The following is a 20,490-nucleotide window of genomic DNA, read 5'->3' as shown; positions in this document are numbered from 1 at the left end:
AAGAATGTCACCTGGCTTGTAGAGACTCCTCTTCATATGCATTTCCTACCAAAGCTGTTTTTCTTGTTCGTCTCTCTCTTTTTCTGCAGTCACAGTGCAGAAATATGCTTCATACTGTAATGCACGCAGCAATCTACTGGCAAATTCATATCACACTTTGTCAGTTGTCAGTCACAAGGGTATATGTACAGTATAGGATAGGATAGCAGGTCAACTCCTGCTACTGTGTGTGTTAGCTCCTAAAGGGATAGCAGCTTTGTAAATATATTATTTTCTACATGGTAAATGCATTTTACAAAATTTTTTTTGCAGCAAACAGTGGAGTGAAATAAAAAATGCTTACGTCATTGTATACCAAGAAAAGGTACCAGAGATATCAAAGTGTGGGGTATGATGATAACCATAGAACCAAAATTGGATATTTTGTTTGTGACACACAAACGACTCAGCTGCACAGCACAAAATTAACAGTCTACTCACATAAAATGAATTGCAAGGGCAAAATGTATTTGCATCAAGCATATATTAACATCACACATAACCATCCATCCATCCATCTTCTTCCGCTTCTCCGAGGTCGGGTCGCGGTTGGCAGCAGCCTAAGCAGGGAAGCCCAGACTTCCCTCTCCCCAGCCACTTCGTCTAGCTCTTCCCGGGGGATCCCGAGGCGTTCCCAGGCCAGCCGGGAGACATAGTCTTCCCAATGTGTCATGGGTCTTCCCCATGGCCTCCTACCGGTTGAACGTGCCCTAAACACCTCCCTAGGGAGGCGTTCGGGTGGGATCCTGACCAGATGCCCGAACCACCTCATCTGGCTCCTCTCGATGTGGAGGAGCAGCGGCTTTACTTTGGGCTCCTCCGGGATGGCAGAGTTTCTCACCCTATCTCTAAGGGAGAGCCCCGCCACACACCGGAGGAAACTCATTTCGGCCGTTTGTACGCGTGTCTTATCCTTTCGGTCATGACCCAAAGCTCATGACCATAGGTGAGGATGGGAACTTAGAGCGACCGGTAAATTGAGAGCTTTGCCTTCCGGCTCAGCTCCTTCTTCACCACAACGGATCTATACAGCGTCCGCATTACTGAAGACGCTGCACCGATCCGCCTGTCGATCTCACGATCGACTCTTCCCCCACTCGTGAACAAAACTCCTAGGTACTTGAACTCCGACACTTGGGGCAGGGTCTCCTCCCCAACCCGGAGATGGCACTCCACCCTTTTCCGGGCAAGAACCATGGACTCGGACTTTGAGGTACTGATTTTCATTCCGGTCGCTTCATACTCGGCTGCGAACCGATCCAGTAAGAGCTGAAGATCCCGGCCAGATGAAGCCACCAGGACCACATCATCAGCAAAAAGCAGAGACATAATCCCGTGGTCACCAAACCAAAACCCCTCAATGCCCTGACTGCGCCTAGAAATTCTTCCATAAAAGTTATAAACAGAATCGGGTGACAAAGGACTGCCTTGGCGGAGTCCAACCCTCACTGGAAACGTGTCCGACTTACTGCCGGCAATGCGGACAAAGCTATGACACTGATCATACAGGGAGCGGACCGCCACAATAAGACAGTCCGATACCCCGTACTGTGAGCATTCCCCACATGACTTCTCAAGGTGTTATGATCAGATGTGATTACACTTACGACCGCTAGAGGGAAGTAATGGTTAGTATTCAGGTTACCGTGTCATATAATGTGGTAGAGCAAGACTGCAGATATACACATGTATGTTGTTGAGAACGTGAGTTATTAAAGTAAGTCACTTGCTCTCAATCCAGCCTCATCTTTCAAACACGAACATGACATGGTACCAGGAGTAAACTCGACTTGACGACATGGATTTAAAACCACCGGAAAGTTTGAAACTAACGGGGAATGTCGACGAGAACTGGCGAACCTTCAAACAGCAGTTTCACCTGTTCATCGCGGCTATGGGACACGAGACCAAGCCGGAGGCGAGAAAGGTAGCGCTACTGCTAACGATAGCAGGGCCACAGGCCATAGAAGTTTTTAACACGTTTGTGTTTGACACTCCAGACAATAATGAAAAGTTGGATGTAGTGCTTAGCAAATTTGACGCTCACTGTTCACCGAAGAAGAACGAGACGTACGAGAGATACGTGTTTCGGTCTCGTACGCAGCGGCAACATGAGCCATTCGATAGCTTCCTGACGGACTTGCGGCTAAAGGCGCAGTCCTGCAACTTCGCGACGCTGAAGGACTCCATGATCCGGGACCAGATAGTCTTCGGCGTGGAGGATAAAAAGGTCAGAGAGAGGCTACTACGAGAGATGGAGCTGACGCTGGCGGGAGCCATTAAGATCTGCCAGGCGAGTGAGCTGTCCCAAAAGTACGTGAGGACGTTCAGCGAGATGTCTACAGTCGCCTCGGCGCAGAGCGACAGCGCGGCAGCGGTAGGAGCAGTGTCGTATCAGCGGAGACAGCGCTCACAGACCCGGCCTGCACGGCAGTCGGAGGACATGATGACAAGCTGCAAGCGTTGCGGCACACAGCACAAGCCTAGACAATGTCCAGCGTTTGGTAAGCGATGCTCCAGTTGCCAAGGAAAGAATCATTTTGCTAAACAGTGCTTCTCCAAATGGAAAGAGGGGAAGAAAGGAAAAACTGTAAACATAATTGAGGAGTCTGATCTCAGTGACACGTTCATTGTTGGTATGGTAAATTTTGAAAGTGAACAAATAAGTGAACCAGCCAATGATGTCACTGGAGAAGATAAATGGATAGCTCCTCTAATGATAAATGGGACTGGAATCTCCATGAGATTGGACACGGGTGCGAAAGCAAATCTCATAAGCATGTGTGATGTAAAGGCAATGAAAAACAAGCCACAAATAAAAAAGAAAAGAATCTGGACTGAAACACTACAATGGATAACCAATTAAATGTTTGGGCACATGCAGGTTGAGTGTCACAGTTAAAGGAAAAGTGCACTACCTATGCTTCTTTGTTGTGAATGAGGGACGTGAATCACTTCTGGGTGACAGAGCCGGTGAAGAACTGGCACTTGTGAAAAGAGTGTATAGCATTATCCCAACAATTGACTCTATGGAAACAATTGGACAGAACTTTTCAGATGTTTTCAAGGGATTTGGTGTTTTGCCCTTCACATATAACATACAATTGAAAGAATCAATCAATGATCAATCAATGTTTATTTATATAGCCCCAAATCACAAATGTCTCAAAGGACTGCACAAATCATTACGACTACAACATCCTCGGAAGAACCCACAAAAGGGCAAGGAAAACTCACACCCAGTGGGCAGGGAGAATTCACATTCAGTGGGACGCCAGTGACAATGCTGACTATGAGAAACCTTGGAGAGGACCTCAGATGTGGGCAACCCCCCCCCCTCTAGGGGACCGAAAGCAATGGATGTCGAGCGGGTCTAACATGACACTGTGAAAGTTCAATCCATAGTGGCTCCAAGACAGCAGTGAGAGTCCCGTCCACAGGAAACCATCTCAAGCGGATCAGCAGCGTAGAGATGTCCCCAACCGATACAGGCGAGCGGTCCATCCTGGGTCCCGACGAGCGGTCCATCCTGGGTCTCGACTCTGGACAGTCAGTACTTCATCCATGGTCATCGGACCGGACCCCCTCCACAAGGGAGGGGGGGACATAGGAGAAAGAAAAGAAGCGGCAGATCAACTGGTCTAAAAAGGAGGTCTATTTAAAGGCTAGAGTATACAGATGAGTTTTAAGATGAGACTTAAATGCTTCTACAGTTGTGCGTGCAGCACGCAGAGTTCCAGCCCCATTGAAAGACAGCCTAAAGAAAGAACTCGACAGAATGATCATGCTGGGAGTGATCAAAATGGTTAATGAGCCTACAGACTGGGTCAACTCAATGGTCATCACGAAGAAAAAGAATGGTGAGTTGAGAATATGTATGGACCCTAAAGATGTAAATGAGAGTATAACGCGTGAACATTATCAAATACCTACACGTGAAGAGATCATCAGTGAAATGTCAGGTGCCAGCTACTTCACAAAGCTTGACACCTCACAAGGCTTCTGGCAGCTGAAACTGAGTGAAAGCAGCACAAAGTACTGTACCTTTAATACACCTTTCGGCAGGCACTGCTTTCTCAGACTACCTTTTGGAATAAAATCAGCTCCTGAAATATTTCACAGAGCAATGGAGCAGATCATCGAGGGCTTGGATGGAGTTCGAGTCTACATTGATGACATCATCATATGGGGATCCACAGCCCAAGAGCACAATGAGAGACTAAACAGAGTTACGGAACGCATACAAGGGTATGGACTAAAACTCAACAAGAGTAAATGCGAGTTTGGTGTTAAAGAGATCATTTTCCTTGGAGACAAACTGTCTGCACGCGAAGTCCAACCAGATCAAGAAAAAATACGTGCAATTCAGAACATGCCAAGGCCCACAGACAAAACCGGTGTGTTACGCATCATGGGGATGGTCAATTTTATAGGTAAATTCATTCCTAATCTGACAGCAAAAACATCGTGCATACGAGAGCTTCTGCACAGGGACTGTGAGGTCAAATGGACAGTGAAACATGAGCATGAGTGGCAAAAACTCAAGAACACACTGACTAAAGCTCCTGTGTTGTCATTTTATGACCACACAAAGAGGATAAAAGTGTCAACAGATGCTTCCAAAGATGGTATTGGTGCCGTTCTACTCCAAGCTGAGGGTGAGCACTGGAAACCGGTAGCATATGCATCTCGAGCTATGACACAATCAGAATGTCGATACGCTCAGATCGAAAAAGAATGTTTGGGACTGGCATATGGTTTAGAGCGGTTTCATAGCTATGTGTACGGCCTACCATCCTTCACAGTTGAAACTGATCACAGACCGCTGGTTGCCATCATCAAAAAGAATTTGAATGAAATGTCACCGAGACTTCAACGGCTAATGATGAAGATGCAAAGGTATGATTTTGAACTAATATATACTCCAGGTAAACACCTAGTCCTTGCTGATGCCCTATCCAGAGCAACTACAGGCGACAGTGTGAGTGCAACAGATGAGGACATACAGTGTCATGTGAACATGGTGTCTGCTACATTGCCAGTGTCAGATACAAAGTCAAGACAAATAGCTGATGCTACAGCAACGGATGCTGAGCTACAGCATGTCATGAGAAACATGGATGAGGGATGGCCGGCTGGCTCATGTCCACAATTTTACCACGTCAGAGGTGAGCTCAGTACTCAGGACTGCTGTTGAAAAAGGGCAGGATTGTTATTCCACAGGCTTTGAGAATGGACATTTTGCACAGGATACATGAAAGTCATCTCGGCATTGAAAAATGCAAAAGGAGGGCGAGAGAGTCGATTTTCTGGCCCGGACCTAACAAAGACATTGAAACACTCATAAATAAATGTGAAACATGCCAGAAACACAGGAACAAACAGAGTAAAGAGCCAATGGTGATTGCTGAGGTGTCAACTGCACCATGGCACAAAGTAGGAATGGACTTGTTTCATCTCAGAGGTAAAGACTATTTAGTAATAGTGGATTACTACTCAAACTTCCCTGAGATGGCGCTACTAGCAAACTTAACGTCAACTTGTTTAATAACACATGCTAAATCTATCTTCGCCAGGCATGGCATCCCACACACTGTAGTGAGCGACAACAGCCCATGCTTTAGCAGCAAAGAATGGCAGAAGTTTGTAGTGCAATACGATTTCCAGGATGTGACATCAAGCCCACATTATGCGCAATCAAATGGTCAAGCGGAAAAAGGAGTTCACATTCTCAAACAACTTCTAAAGAAAGCAGCTGACAGTGACTCGGATCCGTATCTAGCTTTATTGAGCTAAAGAGCATCACCTCTTCAGTGCGGTATATCACCAGCAGAACTGCTGATGAAGAGGAAGCTACGCACAACCTTGCCAAGTCATTCAAACAACAAAATACAGCAAAAATAATCCCTCAAAGATTGAACATAAGCTACGACTACAAAAGATGATGCAAAAGTCATTCTATGACAAAACAACAAAGCGTCTTCCTCCACTGACTACCAACAACACAGTCAGGATTGAGGATATTGACAGATGGAGTACAAAAGCAACGGTCCTATAAGAAGTTGCTCCACGATCGTACACAGTGAGAACTGATGATGGACAAATTCTCAGACGCAATCGTCGCAGTCTGTTAAAGACTCCTCAAGGGACTGTTGGTGAATCTCAGGAAATACCCACACCTGTTACAGACTATAACTCTGACTGTAGCACAACTACTCCAAACGAACCTGAGTTAAGAAGGTCCACAAGAGAAATCAAAAAGCCTGATAGACTGAACTTGTAAAATATATATATATATAAAAGTCAACATGCATGTTAAATATGTACCACAAAATGTATGTTGATTGTTGTAAAAGTGTTACAAATAGTATTGGCTCAGATTTGAGATAGCCTAAGCAATCTGAAATTGTTCATACTGCACATTTGTGTTAAGGTTAGACTGAATGAGAAGTTGTTTAAAATAACTGACCCAGCTAATATGATAAGTCATGTCAATACATTTTGTCTTCTAAAGAAAAGGGGGATGTTATGATCAGATGTGATTACACTTACGACCGCTAGGGGGCAGTAATGGTTAGTATTATGGTTACCGTGTCATATAATGTGGTAGAGCAAGACTGCAGATATACACATGTATGTTGTTGAGAACGTGAGTTATTAAAGTAAGTCACTAGCTATCAATCCAGCCTCATCCTTCAAACACGAACATGACACAAGGGACACAGTTGAATGCCTACTCCAAGTCCACAAAGCACATGTAGACTGGTTGGGCAAACTCCCATGCACCCTCAAGAACCCTGCCGAGAGTATAGAGCTAGTCCACAGTTCCACGACCAGGACGAAAACCACACTGTTCCTCCTGAATCTGAGGTTCGACTATCGGGCGTAGCCTCCTCTCCAGTACACCTGAATAAACCTTACCGGGAAGGCTGAGGAGTGTGATCCTACGATAGTTGGAACACACCCTCCGGTCCCCCTTCTTAAAGATCACATATCACACATAACATAAATCACAAATACTGTAGCATGAAGATGACCAGAGAGGATGAAGGGTTAGGACTAGCCGTCACTGCACAGTCTGTGTTTGGGAGTCCCCTAGTGGCTGCAGGGCCCAAGCAACTGCTTGGATCTTACACTGTATATGACCCACAGTATATTGGGAGAGACACAAAGGTGTGCACAACATTTTTGAAGGCAAGGGGGGGGGGATGTGCCACTGAAGAGGGCAATTTAGACCTGGTATACAAATGGCACATTATATAGTCTTGAAACAGTCTAAATAGACAGACTACTACTATTAGTTTATTGTTATGATCACGATCAGTGTTTTTAAAACTTAACTTATCAATTCATCGCAGCATTTACTTAAAATGTCCATTTAAAAACAAATACAATAAAATAAATGAAAAAAAGAGAACATTGACTAACAGCCATACAAAGTGTATTGAACATGAACAGGGTTCCACTCGTCGACACCATAAAACTACTTTGGGAAAGCTTGCATGCCTTTTTGAAATAAATAATGTAGTAGCACAAGTTTTTGCCCACCTAAAAGGCCACTTTGGTGCTCATTTAGGCTTTTAAGAGGGCACTGTAGTATGTGTTTTGGCTACTAAGAGGGCACAGTAGCATGTGTTTTGGCTTTTAAGAGGGCACTGTAGCATGTGTTTTGGCTACTAAGATGGCACTTTGGTACAAATTTTGGCTATTAAGAAGATACTGCAGCATGTGTTATTGCTTTCATTGGTGTAAGCTTTGGTGTACGTTTTGGCTCACAAGAGGGCACTTTGGTGCATATTTTGGCTGCTAAGAGCACTTTAGCTAGGCTGACCATATTCTGAAATCCCCAAAAGAGGACACATATGTGCATGCCAAGGCGGGCAGCACGCAAAGGCCGGGAGTAGGTGAAAACTTGCCAATGATACTCGAACTTGCTCTATAAAAAATATATTTATTTAAATAAAGCATTTTTTCTCCACAGTTGACTGCTGTGTTGGCGCTAGAGATTTTTAAAATGGGGTCCTAGGAACCCCATCAAGTCATAAAAATGGGGTTCAAAAGTAATTTTTAGGGGTCCCACTTTTTTATAAGAGTTTAGAAACAAAATGATAAACGTATTCATTATCCTGTTGTATCTCACATTCCATATCGTGTTTTGGAAAAAGGTTGTCATAAACGTTACTTAATTCATTAAAAAAATGTATAAAAATTAAAACAAATGTGTATGCATATGTAAATGTATTCAGTTATAAACATTCATTCACTTTCTTCTTTCCTTCATGGATCTAAACTTTACCACTGTTGGTAGTTTTTTCTGTCTTTTTATTTAATAAGTTGTAGGTGTATGTATTTCAGTATAAAAGTGTAAAAAGTGTTTTGCTTGGGTCATGAAATGATGATAATGGTGTGCCAGGGCATACATACATTTTATATTTAACGCTTAAATCTCTGGAGTCTACATCAACTTCACATCTCTCCCTCATTTCAAAATGTTTTAGTTTTTTCATGTTGTTTTTTGTTGGTTTGTTTTCCGCCCTTTTTTGTCAAACAAAACTATGTTTTGATGGCAAACACACAAAATATGCAAAATCTTCCACCAAAAATATTTTTATTAGTGGAATATTTCATGTGAAGTAATGGGAACCTTGGATAGGTCAATAATTCCTAATAACATTGATTTTGATTCAATATTATGTTTTGAGCAATGACAGTTTGAAATAAAAAAACAGCTTTGTTTTATTAGTCAACATTGCAGCTTTTTCTAATTTATATTTCACCTTTAAGCTATTTTATTTCACTTTTGTTATGTTTTATCCATCCATCCATCATCTTCCGCTCATCCGAGGTCGGGTCGCGGGGGCAGCAGCCTAAGCAGGGAAGCCCAGACTTCCCTCTCCCCAGCCACTTCGTCTAGCTCTTCCCGGGGGATCCCGAGGTGTTCCCAGGCCGGCAGGGGGACATAGTCTTCCCAACGTTTCCTGGGTCTTCCCCGTGGCCTCCTACCGGCTGGACGTGCCCTAAACACCTCCCAAGGGAGGCGTTCGGGTGGCATCCTGAACAGAATCGGTGACAAAGGACTGCCTTGCCCGAGCCACCTCATCTGGCTCCTCTTGATGTGAAGGAGCAGCGGCTTTACTTTGAGTTCCTCCCGGATGGCAGAGATTCTCACCCTATCTCTAAGGGAGAGCCCCGCCACCCCGCGGAGAAAACTCATTTTGGCCGCTTGTACCCGTGATCTTATCCTTTCGGTCATGACCCAAAGCTCATGACCATAGGTGAGGATGGGAACGTAGATCAACCGGTAAATTGAGAGCTTTGCCTTCCGGCTCAGCTCCTTCTTCACCACAACGGATCGATACAACGTTCGCATTACTGAAGACGCCGCACCGATCCGCCTGTTGATCTCACGATCCACTCTTCCCCCACTCGTGAACAAGACTCATAGGTACTTGAACTCCTCCACTTGGGGCAGGGTCTCCTCCCCAACCCAGAGATGGCACTCCACCCTTTTCCGGTTAAGAACCATGGACTCGGACTTGGAGGTGCTGATTCTCATTCCGGTCGCTTCACACTAGGCTGTGAACCGATCCAGTGAGAGCTGAAGATCCCGGCCAGATGAAGCCATCAGGACAACATAATCTGCAAAAAGCAGAGACCTAATCCCGCGGCCACCAAACCGGAACCCCCTCAACGCCTTGGCTGCGCCTAGAAATTCTGTCCATAAAAGTGATGAACAGAATCGGTGACAAAGGACAGCCTTGGCGGAGTCCAACCCTCACTGGAAACGTGTCCGACTTACTGCCAGCAATGCGGACCAAGCTCTGACACTGATCAAACAGGGAGCGGACCGCCACAATAAGAAAGTCCGGTACTCCATACTCTCTGAGCACTCCCCACAGGACTTCCCGAAGGACACGGTCGAATGCCTTCTCCAAGTCCACAAAGCACATGTAGACTGGTTGGGCAAACTCCCATGCACCCTCAAGAACCCTGCCGAGAGTATAGAGCTGGTCCACAGTTCCACGACCAGGACGAAAACCACACTGTTCCTCCTAGATCCGAGGTTCGACTATCCGGCGTAGCTTCCTCTCCAGTACACCTGAATAAACCTTACCGGGAAGTCTGAGGAGTGTGATCCCACGATAGTTGGAACACACCCTCCGGCCCCCCTTCTTAAAGAGAGGGACCACCACCCCTGTCTGCCAATCCAGAGGTACTGCCCCCGATGTCCACGCGATGCTGCAGAGTCTTGTCAACCAAGACAGCCCCACAGCATCCAGAGCCTTAAGGAACTCCTGGCGGATCTCATCTACCCCCGGGGCCTTGCCGCCGAGGAGCTTATTAACTACCTCAGCAACCTTAGCCCCAGAAATAGGAGAGCCCACCACAGATTCCCCAGGCACCGCTTCCTCAAAGGAAGACGTGTTGGTGGGATTGAGGAGGTCTTCGAAGTATTCCCTCCACCGATCCACAACATCCGCAGTCGAAGTCAGCAGAACACCATCTGCACCATACACGGTGTTGATAGTGCACTGCTTCCCCTTCTTGAGGCGGCGTATGGTGGTCCAGAATCGCTTCGAAGCCGTCCGGAAGTCGTTTTCCATGGCTTTCTCGAACTCTTCCCATGTCCGAGTTTTTGCCTCCGCGACCGCTAAAGCTGCACACCGCTTGGACCGTCGGTACCCTTCCACTGCCTCCGGAGTCCTATGAGCCAAAAGAACCCGATAGGACTCCTTCTTCAGCTTGACGGCATCCCTCACTGCTGGTGTCCACCAACGGGTTCTGGGATTACCGCCATGACATGCACCAACAACCTTGCAGCCACAGCTCTAATCAGTCGCCTCGACAATAGAGGTTCGGAACATGGTCCACTCGGACTCAATGTCCCGCACTTCCCTCGTGACATGTTCAAAGTTCTCCCGGAGGTGTGAATTGAAACTCTCTCTGACAGGAGACTCTGCCAGACGTTCCCAGCAGACCCTCACAATGCGCTTGGGCCTGCCAGGTCTGTCCGGCATCCTCCCCCACCATTACAGCCAACTCACCACCAGGTGGTAATCGGTAGAAAGCTCCGCCCCTCTCTTCACCCGATTGTCCAAAATATGAGGCCGCAAATCCGATGACACAACTACAAAGTCGATCATGGAACTCCGGCCTAGGGTGTCCTGGTGCCAAGTGCACATATGGACACCCTTATGTTTGAACATGGTGTTTGTTATGGACAATCTGTGACGAGCACAAAAGTCCAATAACAAAACACCACTCGGGTTTAGATCCGGGCGACCATTCATCCCAATCACGCCTCTCCAGGTTTCACTGCCGTCGCCAACATGAGCGTTGAAGTCCCCCAGTAGGACAAGGGAATCACCCGGGGGAGCACTTTCCAGTACTCCCTCGAGTGTACCCAAAAAGAGTGGGTACTCTGAACTGCTGTTTGGTGCGTAAGCACAAACTACAGTCAGGACCCGTCCCCCCACCCGAAGGCGGAGGGAAGCTACCCTCTCGTCCACTGGGTTGAACTCCAACGTGCAGGCTTTGAGCCGGGGGGCAACGAGAATTGCCACCCCAGCCCGTCGCCTCTCACTGCCGGTAACGCCAGAGTGGAAGAGAGTCCAGTCCCTCTCGAGAGAACTGGTTCCAGAGCCCTTGCTGTGCGTCAAGGTGAGTCCGACTATATCCAGCCTGAACTTCTCTACCTTGCGCACTAGCTCAGGCTCCTTACCCCCCAGTGAGGTGACGTTCCACGTCCCAAGAGCTAGCTTCTGTAGCCGAGGATCGGACCGCCAAGTGCCCTGCCTTCGGCTGCCGCCCAGCTCACAATGCACCCGACCTCTATGGCCCTTCCTATGAGTGGTGAGCCCATTGGAGGGATTACCCACGTTGCCTCTTCGGGCTGTGCCCAGCCGGGCCCCATGGGGACAGGCCCGGCCACCAGGCGCTCGCCATCGTGCCCCAACTCCGGGCCTGGCTCCAGAGCGGGGCCCCGGTAACCTGCGTCCGGGCAAGGGAAATCTGAGTTCATTTTGTTGTAATTCCATAGAAGTCTTTGAGCTGCTCTTTGTCTGATCACTCACCTAGGACCTGTTTTTCTTGGGAGACCCTACCAGGGGGCATGAAAGCCCCCAGACAACATAGCTCCTAGGATCATTGGGACACGCAAACTCCTCTACCACGGAAAGGTAGCAGCTCATAGAGGAGTGTTATGTTTTAGTTTATTTTAATAGTATTTTTAGAATGTGCCGTGGGCCTTTAAAACATTAGCTTTGGGCCGCAAATCGCCTCTTTGGCACACTTTTGACACCGCTGCTATAGAAAATAAAAAAATTAATCTGATAAATCTATCGCGTTTATCGTAACGCACAGTCACCATCTCTGCTTCAATAAACAATGACGGTGATGACGTCATTGTCAGCGATGCTAACTTGTCAGCCACTTCTTCAAAAGATTCCTTTTGAACACTCCTCGCACATTAACACTTCAAAAGGCAAACAACTGCCCCGTTTTTTGACCTGCAAAGTATGTGTTTGAGGTGGAGGAGTCTGCTCGGGTGCTGGTTAGCTTAAAACTAACAGCTAGCCTGTCTCCATCCTCGAACGATGTGAATCCAGCGGGAGATAAAGGTGAAGTTTCCATGGACTCATAAATACTAAAATAACACCTTTACTGGAGTTACAAATGTTGACTTTACACTCACCTTACTGTTTACCAAGAAGTCTATTTCCTTTTCCCGACAAAACTCAAACCAATATTTCCTGTCAATAGCGTCACTTCCCTAACTTCCCCGGAAGTCCCGCCCCCCAGCCAAAGCCATTGGCTAACACCCCGTAGCCGGCCACTACCCTGGACCTACATTGAAAATACACGCAACCCTAATTCAAAATGCCGTACATTTGACTCATTTAAAAAAAAAAACGCCCGGACACCCCGGACACCCCCGCAAAAGAAAACATGTCCGGGTAAAAGAGGACGTATGGTCAGCCTACTTTAGCATGTGTTTTGACACCCATATGGCATTTGGTGCACGTTTTGGCTCCCAAGAGATCACTTGAGCATGTGTTGTTGTTTCTAAAAGGGCACCCGAGCATACATTTTGGCTCCTAGTGGGCATTTGGTGTGTGTTTTGGCTCCCAAGAAGGCACATCAGCATACTTTTTGGTTTCTAAAAGGGCACTTTAGCATGCGTTTTGGCTTCCATAGGGCCTTTGGGGCATGTTTTGGCTCTTAAGAGGGAACTTTACCATGCGTTCTGTCTCTCAAGAGAACACTTTAGCATGAGTTATGGGTCCAAAGTAATGCGTTTTAGCACACATTTTGGCTCTTAGGAGGTAACTTTAGTGCGCCTTTTGGCTACCAGGAGGGTACTTTAGCACACACTTTCACTCCAAAGAGGGCACTTTAGCGTGTGTTTTGGCACCCATAGGCCTTTGGTGCGCGTTTTGTCTCCAAAGAGAGCACTTTGGCATGTGTTGTATATATGGTATAACCACCTATCACTCCCCCTGGTGGTCACTGGGTGTAACACAGTGCAGACAAAACATAAAGCTCAATACACAACATCTAGTTACTCTCGATTAAACGTGACTAAGCTACAGGGTAAGCTATCCCCAGAGAATTGTAGCAAGCAACACTACAGGCTGCACAGCAAAAGTAGCTTGCTATATCAAAGCTACATTTAACTGCATTCATATCTATGAGCCCCCATGTATAATATCAATGTTAATGTAAGTGAGAGTGAACAAATAGACCCAACAAGGGTCCATTACTATTAAAGGCCTACTGAAACCCACTACTACCGACCACGCAGTCTGATAGTTTATACATCAATGATGAAATCTTAACATTGCAACACATGCCAATACGGCCTTTTTAGTTTACTAAATTGCAATTTAAAATTTCGCGCATAGTATCCTGTTGAAAAAGTCGGTATGATGATGCGTATGATGACACGTGTGCGTGACATCTCGGGTTGTAGCGGACATTTTGTTCCAGCCCGATCACCGGTATAAGAAGTCTGCTTTAATCGCATAATTACAAAGTCTTCTGGACATCTGTCTTGCTGAATCTTTTGCAATTTGTTCAATTAATGATGGAGACGTGAAAGAAGAAAGACGTAGGTGAGAAGCGGTGTATTGCGGCCGCCTTTAACAACACAAACACAGCTGGTGTTTCCTTGTTTACATTCCCGAAGGTGAAGCTTTACTATGGAACAGAGCGGTCAAGCGAACATGGTTCTCTACCACATGTCAACTGGCAGGTTTCGGTGAGAAAATTGTGGTAATAAGTCGGCTCTTACCGTAGACATGAGCGGAGCTCGCGTCGTTCCTCGTGCACCTTTCAAAGAGGCAGCTGCGACTCTCTTGCCTCCTCCGACTGGCCGCCCCCGAACGTGGGATGCTTCCACCGTCGAGGAAGGGGGAAAAAAACCTTAGCCCCAAAGGCTGCCTTCGCTTCGCCTCGTCGAGAAAGGTGGCTTCCCTAAGAGACACTGGCGGTCACCACACCCGTGGCCACACCCCTCCGACTTTCAGGTACGACAATATAATCTCACTAAAACACCAGTAACACAATAAGCAGATAAGGGATTTTCCAGAATTATCTTAGTAAATGTGTCTAATAACATCTGAATCGCTCCCACTGCCTTCTCTTTTTTTTTCTTCTAGTCCTTCACTCTCACTATCCTCATCCACGAATCTTTCATCCTCGCTCAAATTAATGGGGTAATCGTCGCTTTCTCGGTCCGAATCGCTCTCTCTGCTGGTGGCCATGATTGTAAACAATGTGAGGAGCTCCACAACCCGTGACGTCATGCGCATATCGTCTGCTACTTCTGGTACAGGCAAGGCTTTTTTATTAGCGACCAAAAGTTGCGAACTTTATTGTCGATGTTCTCTACTAAATCCTTTCAGCAAAAATATGGCAATATCGCGAAATGATCAAGTATGACACATAGAATGGACATGTTATCCCCGTTTGAATAAGAAAATCTCATTTCAGTAGGCCTTTAACTATCTGTAATTTAACTGGGGACACACCTCTAAGGGTCCCTGTACCGCACTGTATGTATTTACTTAGTTTGCCTTTTCTTTGGCCCTGTCAGGCTTGTCCCTGACAGTTTGGTTATGTTTTAGTTTTTCCTCTGTGTTTGTCTTTGTTTCCTGTCAGCGCTTTTATTTTGGTTATTTCCTGCTTGTCTCCCTGAGCGCTGTTTCCCCTCAGCTGTGGCTGATTGGCACTTGGCAACACCTGGCGTCATTTAGCCAGCTGCTATTTAAACCTGCCTTGCCATCCAGTCTGTGCTTGAGTATTGTCGCTACTACCTGTCGTTGTCATTACGATTTGTCATTGTAGCTTTAGCTATAAGCTGTATGCTGAATCCGGATAGGTGTCAGCTGTCCTCTAGTTCCTGTTTTCCTGATATCCTGTCTCCTGTCTCCAAGTTCCTGGTTTGTTTTTTTCCCTGATTTTTTGAAAATTAAATTATGTTTTCCTGCACCAAGCCTGCCTTCTCTGCATCTGGGGGTTCGTCACCAACCATTCGTGACAGGCCCACCCCTATATTGTTATTCATTTTCTCTACCTACAGTAAAAACAGCATCTGTGTAGACAAAAATAAAATTAAGACTTGTGTGTTGTTTGGGAACAGTTGTGCAGTAAAACTGTTCATGATGTCAACTCACCTTAATGTGTGTTCCTAAATTTGTGTTGGACGTATTAGATGAAAAGAGTAGTTATGATTTTGATTTACAGAGTTTATACCAAAAAGTTCTATTTTGGTTTCATCTGACCACATGACATTCTCCCAATCCTCTGCTGTATCATCCATGTATCCATTTTGGTATAAACTCAACTTGTCGTGTTTGGGGGAAGAAGAATACTGAGTTGCATCCCAGGAACACCAGACCTACTGTGAAGCATGGGGGTGGAAACATCATGCTTTGGGGCTGTTTTTCTGCTAAGGAGACAGGACGTCTGATCCGCGTTAAGGAAAGAATGAATGGGGCCATGTATCGTGAGATTTTGATCCAAAACCTCCTTCCATCAGTGAGAGCTTTGAATGGTTGACCAAATACTCATTTTCCACCATAATTTACAAATAAATTCTTTAAAATTCCTACAATGTGAATTCCTGGATTTTTTTTCATATTCTGTCTCTCAGAGTTGAATTGTACCTATGATGAAAATTACAGACCTCTGTCATCCTTTTAAGTGTGAGAACTTGCAAAATCGGTGGCTAACTAAATACTTGTTTGCCCCACTGTATATATAAATAGCAAGTTTCAAACAATATTCATAGATATAGAACAAATAAAGATACTTGCAGTTTTCCAAGAGTGTTTTTTGGGTCATGTCGGATTCAGCAATACTTAGAAAACGCCACTAGATGTCAGTACTGCTTTGCAAACACACTCCCATTCCCGCGCCCTTACTTGTCTGTGTTTTTTACTTATTGGAGTAAGGAATGTTAGAATGATGGCGACAGTCTGAGCATGGAATGAACTAATTTTCTACAAGGAACCCCAATGTATCGTTTGACGTCACTGATGCGACCTTTAAAAATGTGTGCATTTCCTGGCAGTCCAAATTTCGCTGTACTATTATTTATTTCCCAAATAACAACGACAAATAACCACAGTTTCCATTAGCATCGCGTTAAAAAAAAAAAAAAATCAGCCGCGCGCGGGGGTGTCACGTGATCGCTCCGCTGGGTGGTCCCACGAGACATGTTGGTTCTGGGGGAGCTGGCGCGGAGCCATCATGGCCGCTCGTAAACAACAACAGCGTCAAGTTGAAGTCGACTGGCTGTGAGCGGCGGCCTTGCTGTCTGCCGCTGCTTTTTTTTTTTGTGCGAGCACAGCAAACATACCCTGACGTGCTTTTCCAACAATGCGCAGTTTGTTGGCTTGGTGAGTTTATCCTGAGCCCTCAAATGAACCCAACACCACTCTTTGGCGTGTTCAGCTAGCGACGCAGTTAGCATTTAGCTAACGATAGCTATGCTAAATAGGTTAGCCATGAGCGTCGCTAAGTAGATTAAATTGCGACGCCTACGCACAGCTTAGGTGCTTCCCGTGGGTAAACACACTGTTGCAGTGAAACATATGTTTTAAACTAATATATTTCGTTTACATAAATCACGGACAACATGTCTAATTTGAACTAGCCAAGGCTCCAGTCTCTCATGGTGCGTGTTGTTTGAGGCTATTGCTTTGCCAGCTAACATACTTAAGCTATTTTAAGTCTAAGTTGTTGTCTTTTAAACCACAACATTCTTAAGAGTGGCATAGTTGAGAATAGTCTGTGTCCAACAACTGTGCTGATGTGCTGTGTATATTTTTATATCGTTTGCCTCTAGCCCAGTGGTTCTCTACGTTTTTTCAGTGATGTACCCCCTGTGAACATTTTTTAAATTCAAGTACCCCCTAATCAGAGCAAAGCATTTTTGGTTGAAAAAAGAGATAAAGAAGTAAAATACAGCACTATGTCATCGGTTTCTGATTTGTTAAATTGTATAACAGTGCACAATATTGCTCATTTGTAGTTGTCTTTCTTGAACTATTTGGAGAAAAAAAGATACAAAAATAACTAAAAACTGGTTGAAAAATAAACAAAATAAAGTGATTCAATTATAAATAAAGGTTTCTACACATAGAAGTAATCATCAATTTAAAGGTCCCTCTTTGGGGATTGTAAATAGAGATCCATCTGGATTCATGAACTTAATTCTAAACATTTCTTCACAAAAAAAGAAATATTTAACATCAATATTTATGGAACATGTCCACAAAAAATCTAGCTGTCAACACTGAATATTGCATTGTTGCATTTCTTTTCACAGTTTATTAACTTACATTCATATTTTGTGGAAGTATTATTCAATAAATATATTTATAAAGGATTTTTGAAGTGTTGCTATTTTTAGAATATTTAAAAAAAAATCTCACGTACCTCTTGGCATACCTTCAAGTACCCCCTGGGGTACGCGTACCCCCATTTGAGAACCACTGCTCTAGGCCGTACACCAAAAGCTTAGAGGTGGGAATCAACAGAACTGTCAGCATTTACTCTGAGTTACTGTATTTAAATTAAATTGTTTTCAGTCTTTACGGCTACATTTACACAAGTATTGTACTTCATTGTATTTTAATCTGTCTAAACCATTATTGATTAGATCTTTTTTCTAAGTCAGGATACTCTAGTAAATTTTGGCCAGCAAAACAATTGGCAGTTCATTCTTCAGAAAGATAAATATATTTTATTTTAGTACAATAATGCAAGAAAAAACTGTGTTTTGCTTAAGAACACCACCTTTTTTACTTGTGCCACTCTTTAACAAAAGCGGGAAACTTTATTTCCATAGTAAGTTTTATTTTTGCTTTTTCTTGGTTTGATTTTTTGGACCTTGTACATGAGTGAGTTTCAGCATAGTAACTGTACTTAAGTACAATATTCCAATAGCCGATCCACCTCTGTACAGTACTAACTACAATAACAATTTGTCGCCCTCTCAGACTGACTGCTATCCATCTGGTTGGACTTCCCTTTCCTCATCTGTGTCATATAGCTTAATACAGCCATGTCTTCCCAGCAGCCCAACAGCTCAGCCCCCAACAGCCCCACCAATGTCATTGGTTCCCCATTTTCAGTCATCAGTCCCTCTATCAACTCTTCAATGGTATCTCCCTCTCTGGGATTTGGACCCATAAGCCACAGCCAGGTATGGGACATTATTAAATTGTTGTGTGTTTGATAACTGGTTAATGTGGAAATTAATTTGGGTTCCTTAGTGATGACAAATAATGCGATTTGGTGTTTTCTCAGTGTTTCTCCTTGGTCGCATTTTTGAAAAAGAGTCTATAGAGGGGTCTGAATACTGAAAACTCGCTAAGCATAGGGACGTAGTCGCTAAGTTGGCCATACTAGTGCTTCTTCCATGACAAGAAATTGTCACTAGCCGTTTTTTTTGGGTGAGGAAAAAAGTCTGAAGTGGTCTGAATAGATTGAAGAATCTTGTCTATTGAACAGAGGTATACAGTATATGCACACTCACACTACCTGTCCTCCATTACATATAGCACATAAAAAGTGATTTTTCTTTGACGACAATAAAACAGTACATTACTGAAAATGACCATGGGAAATAAAATCCAATTAGATGAATGGACTTCAATCCTTATACTAGGACTGCCCTAAAAATAAAATACAACCACCCTTTTTAAATGTTTTTGTTTTTTAAGAAAAATATATATTTACAATTTTAAAATTTTCTTTCCCAGCCTGCTTCTTAAAGAAAACATCAAATACAAATGACCAAGATAATTCAAAACAAGTTGAACTTTTATTTGATCAATGAGTAGTTTTATGTGACACCGCAGTCACTGCATCTTACTCTTAGCAAAACTCAAATTTTTATACTTAAGTTCTTTTTAGACCAGATATAATTGCTGTCCTCAAATTTGTACTTTTTAAGGTCAAGGCAAGTGTTGCTTTAAAGGAGGTCTCATATTTTAGGGCACCAAGGGAAACATTATTTTCTTCGAGGCATGGGCTCCAAAGCATGCATATATATATATATATATAAATATATATATATATATTGTGTATATATATATATATATATATATATATATATATTAGGGCTGCGACTCTTAGGGTGTCCCTCGATTTGATTCAATATCGATTCTTGGGGTCGCGATTCGATAATACATCAATTTTTTTCAATTCAACGGGATTCTCAATTCAAAAACGATATTTTTTCGATTCAAAACGATTCTGTATTCATTCAATACGTAGGATTTCAGCAGGATCTACCCCAGTCTGCTGACATGCTAGCAGAGTAGTAGATTTTTTTTAAAATAGCTTTTATAATTGTAAAGGACAATGTTTTATCAACTGATTGCAATAATGTAAATTAGTTTTAACTATTAAACGAACCAAAAATATGACTTATTTTATCTTTGTGAAAACATTGGACACAGTGTGTTGTCAAGCTTATGAGATGCGATGCAACTGTAAGCCACTGTGACACTATTGTTCTTTTTTTTATTTTTTATAAATGTCTAATGATAATGTAAAAGGGATTTTTAATCACTGCTATGCTGAAATTATAATTAATAGTGATACTGTTGTTGATAATATTCATTTTTATTTCACTACTTTTGGTTTGTTCTGTGTCGTGTTTGTGTCTCCTCTCAATTGTTCTGTTTATTGCAGTTCTGAGTGTTGCTGGGTCAGGTTTGGTTTTGGAATTGTATTGCATTGTTATGGTATTGCTGCGTAGGGGTTTGTTGGATTGATGAAAAAACAACAAAAAAAAATCGATAAAAAAAAAAGAGAATCGATTCTTAATCGCACAACGTATTCGAATCGATTTTTTCCCACACGCCATATATATATATATATATATATATATATATATATATATATGTATATATATATATATATATATATATA

At 43.8% G+C, this 20,490-nt stretch overlaps 1 protein-coding gene across 4 annotated transcripts in view; it reads left to right on the top strand.

Annotated features, from left to right (window-relative positions):
* The first annotated feature begins 16,760 nt into the window (after window positions 1-16,760).
* LOC133562083 (retinoic acid receptor RXR-beta-A-like) overlaps window positions 16,761-20,490 on the top strand; it is a 32,419-nt gene continuing 28,689 nt past the window's right edge. The window contains exons 1-2 of one of the 4 annotated variants that reach the window (XM_061915930.1): window positions 16,762-16,943; window positions 18,549-18,754. In XM_061915930.1, coding sequence (XP_061771914.1) covers window positions 18,614-18,754 — 141 coding nt within the window. In that variant the 5' untranslated portion in view covers window positions 16,762-16,943; window positions 18,549-18,613. Of the gene's footprint in view, window positions 16,944-18,548; window positions 18,755-19,043; window positions 19,065-20,490 lie in introns of those variants that run through there. The other 3 variants (XM_061915932.1, XM_061915933.1, XM_061915934.1) reach the window with 3 other exon arrangements.

This window comes from Nerophis ophidion, linkage group LG11 (genome assembly GCF_033978795.1).
Source record: "Nerophis ophidion isolate RoL-2023_Sa linkage group LG11, RoL_Noph_v1.0, whole genome shotgun sequence".
In the NCBI taxonomy this organism is placed as follows: domain Eukaryota; kingdom Metazoa; phylum Chordata; class Actinopteri; order Syngnathiformes; family Syngnathidae; genus Nerophis; species Nerophis ophidion.
The sequence above is the reverse complement of the archived record's forward strand: the minus strand, read 5'-3'. Positions and strand labels throughout refer to the sequence as shown.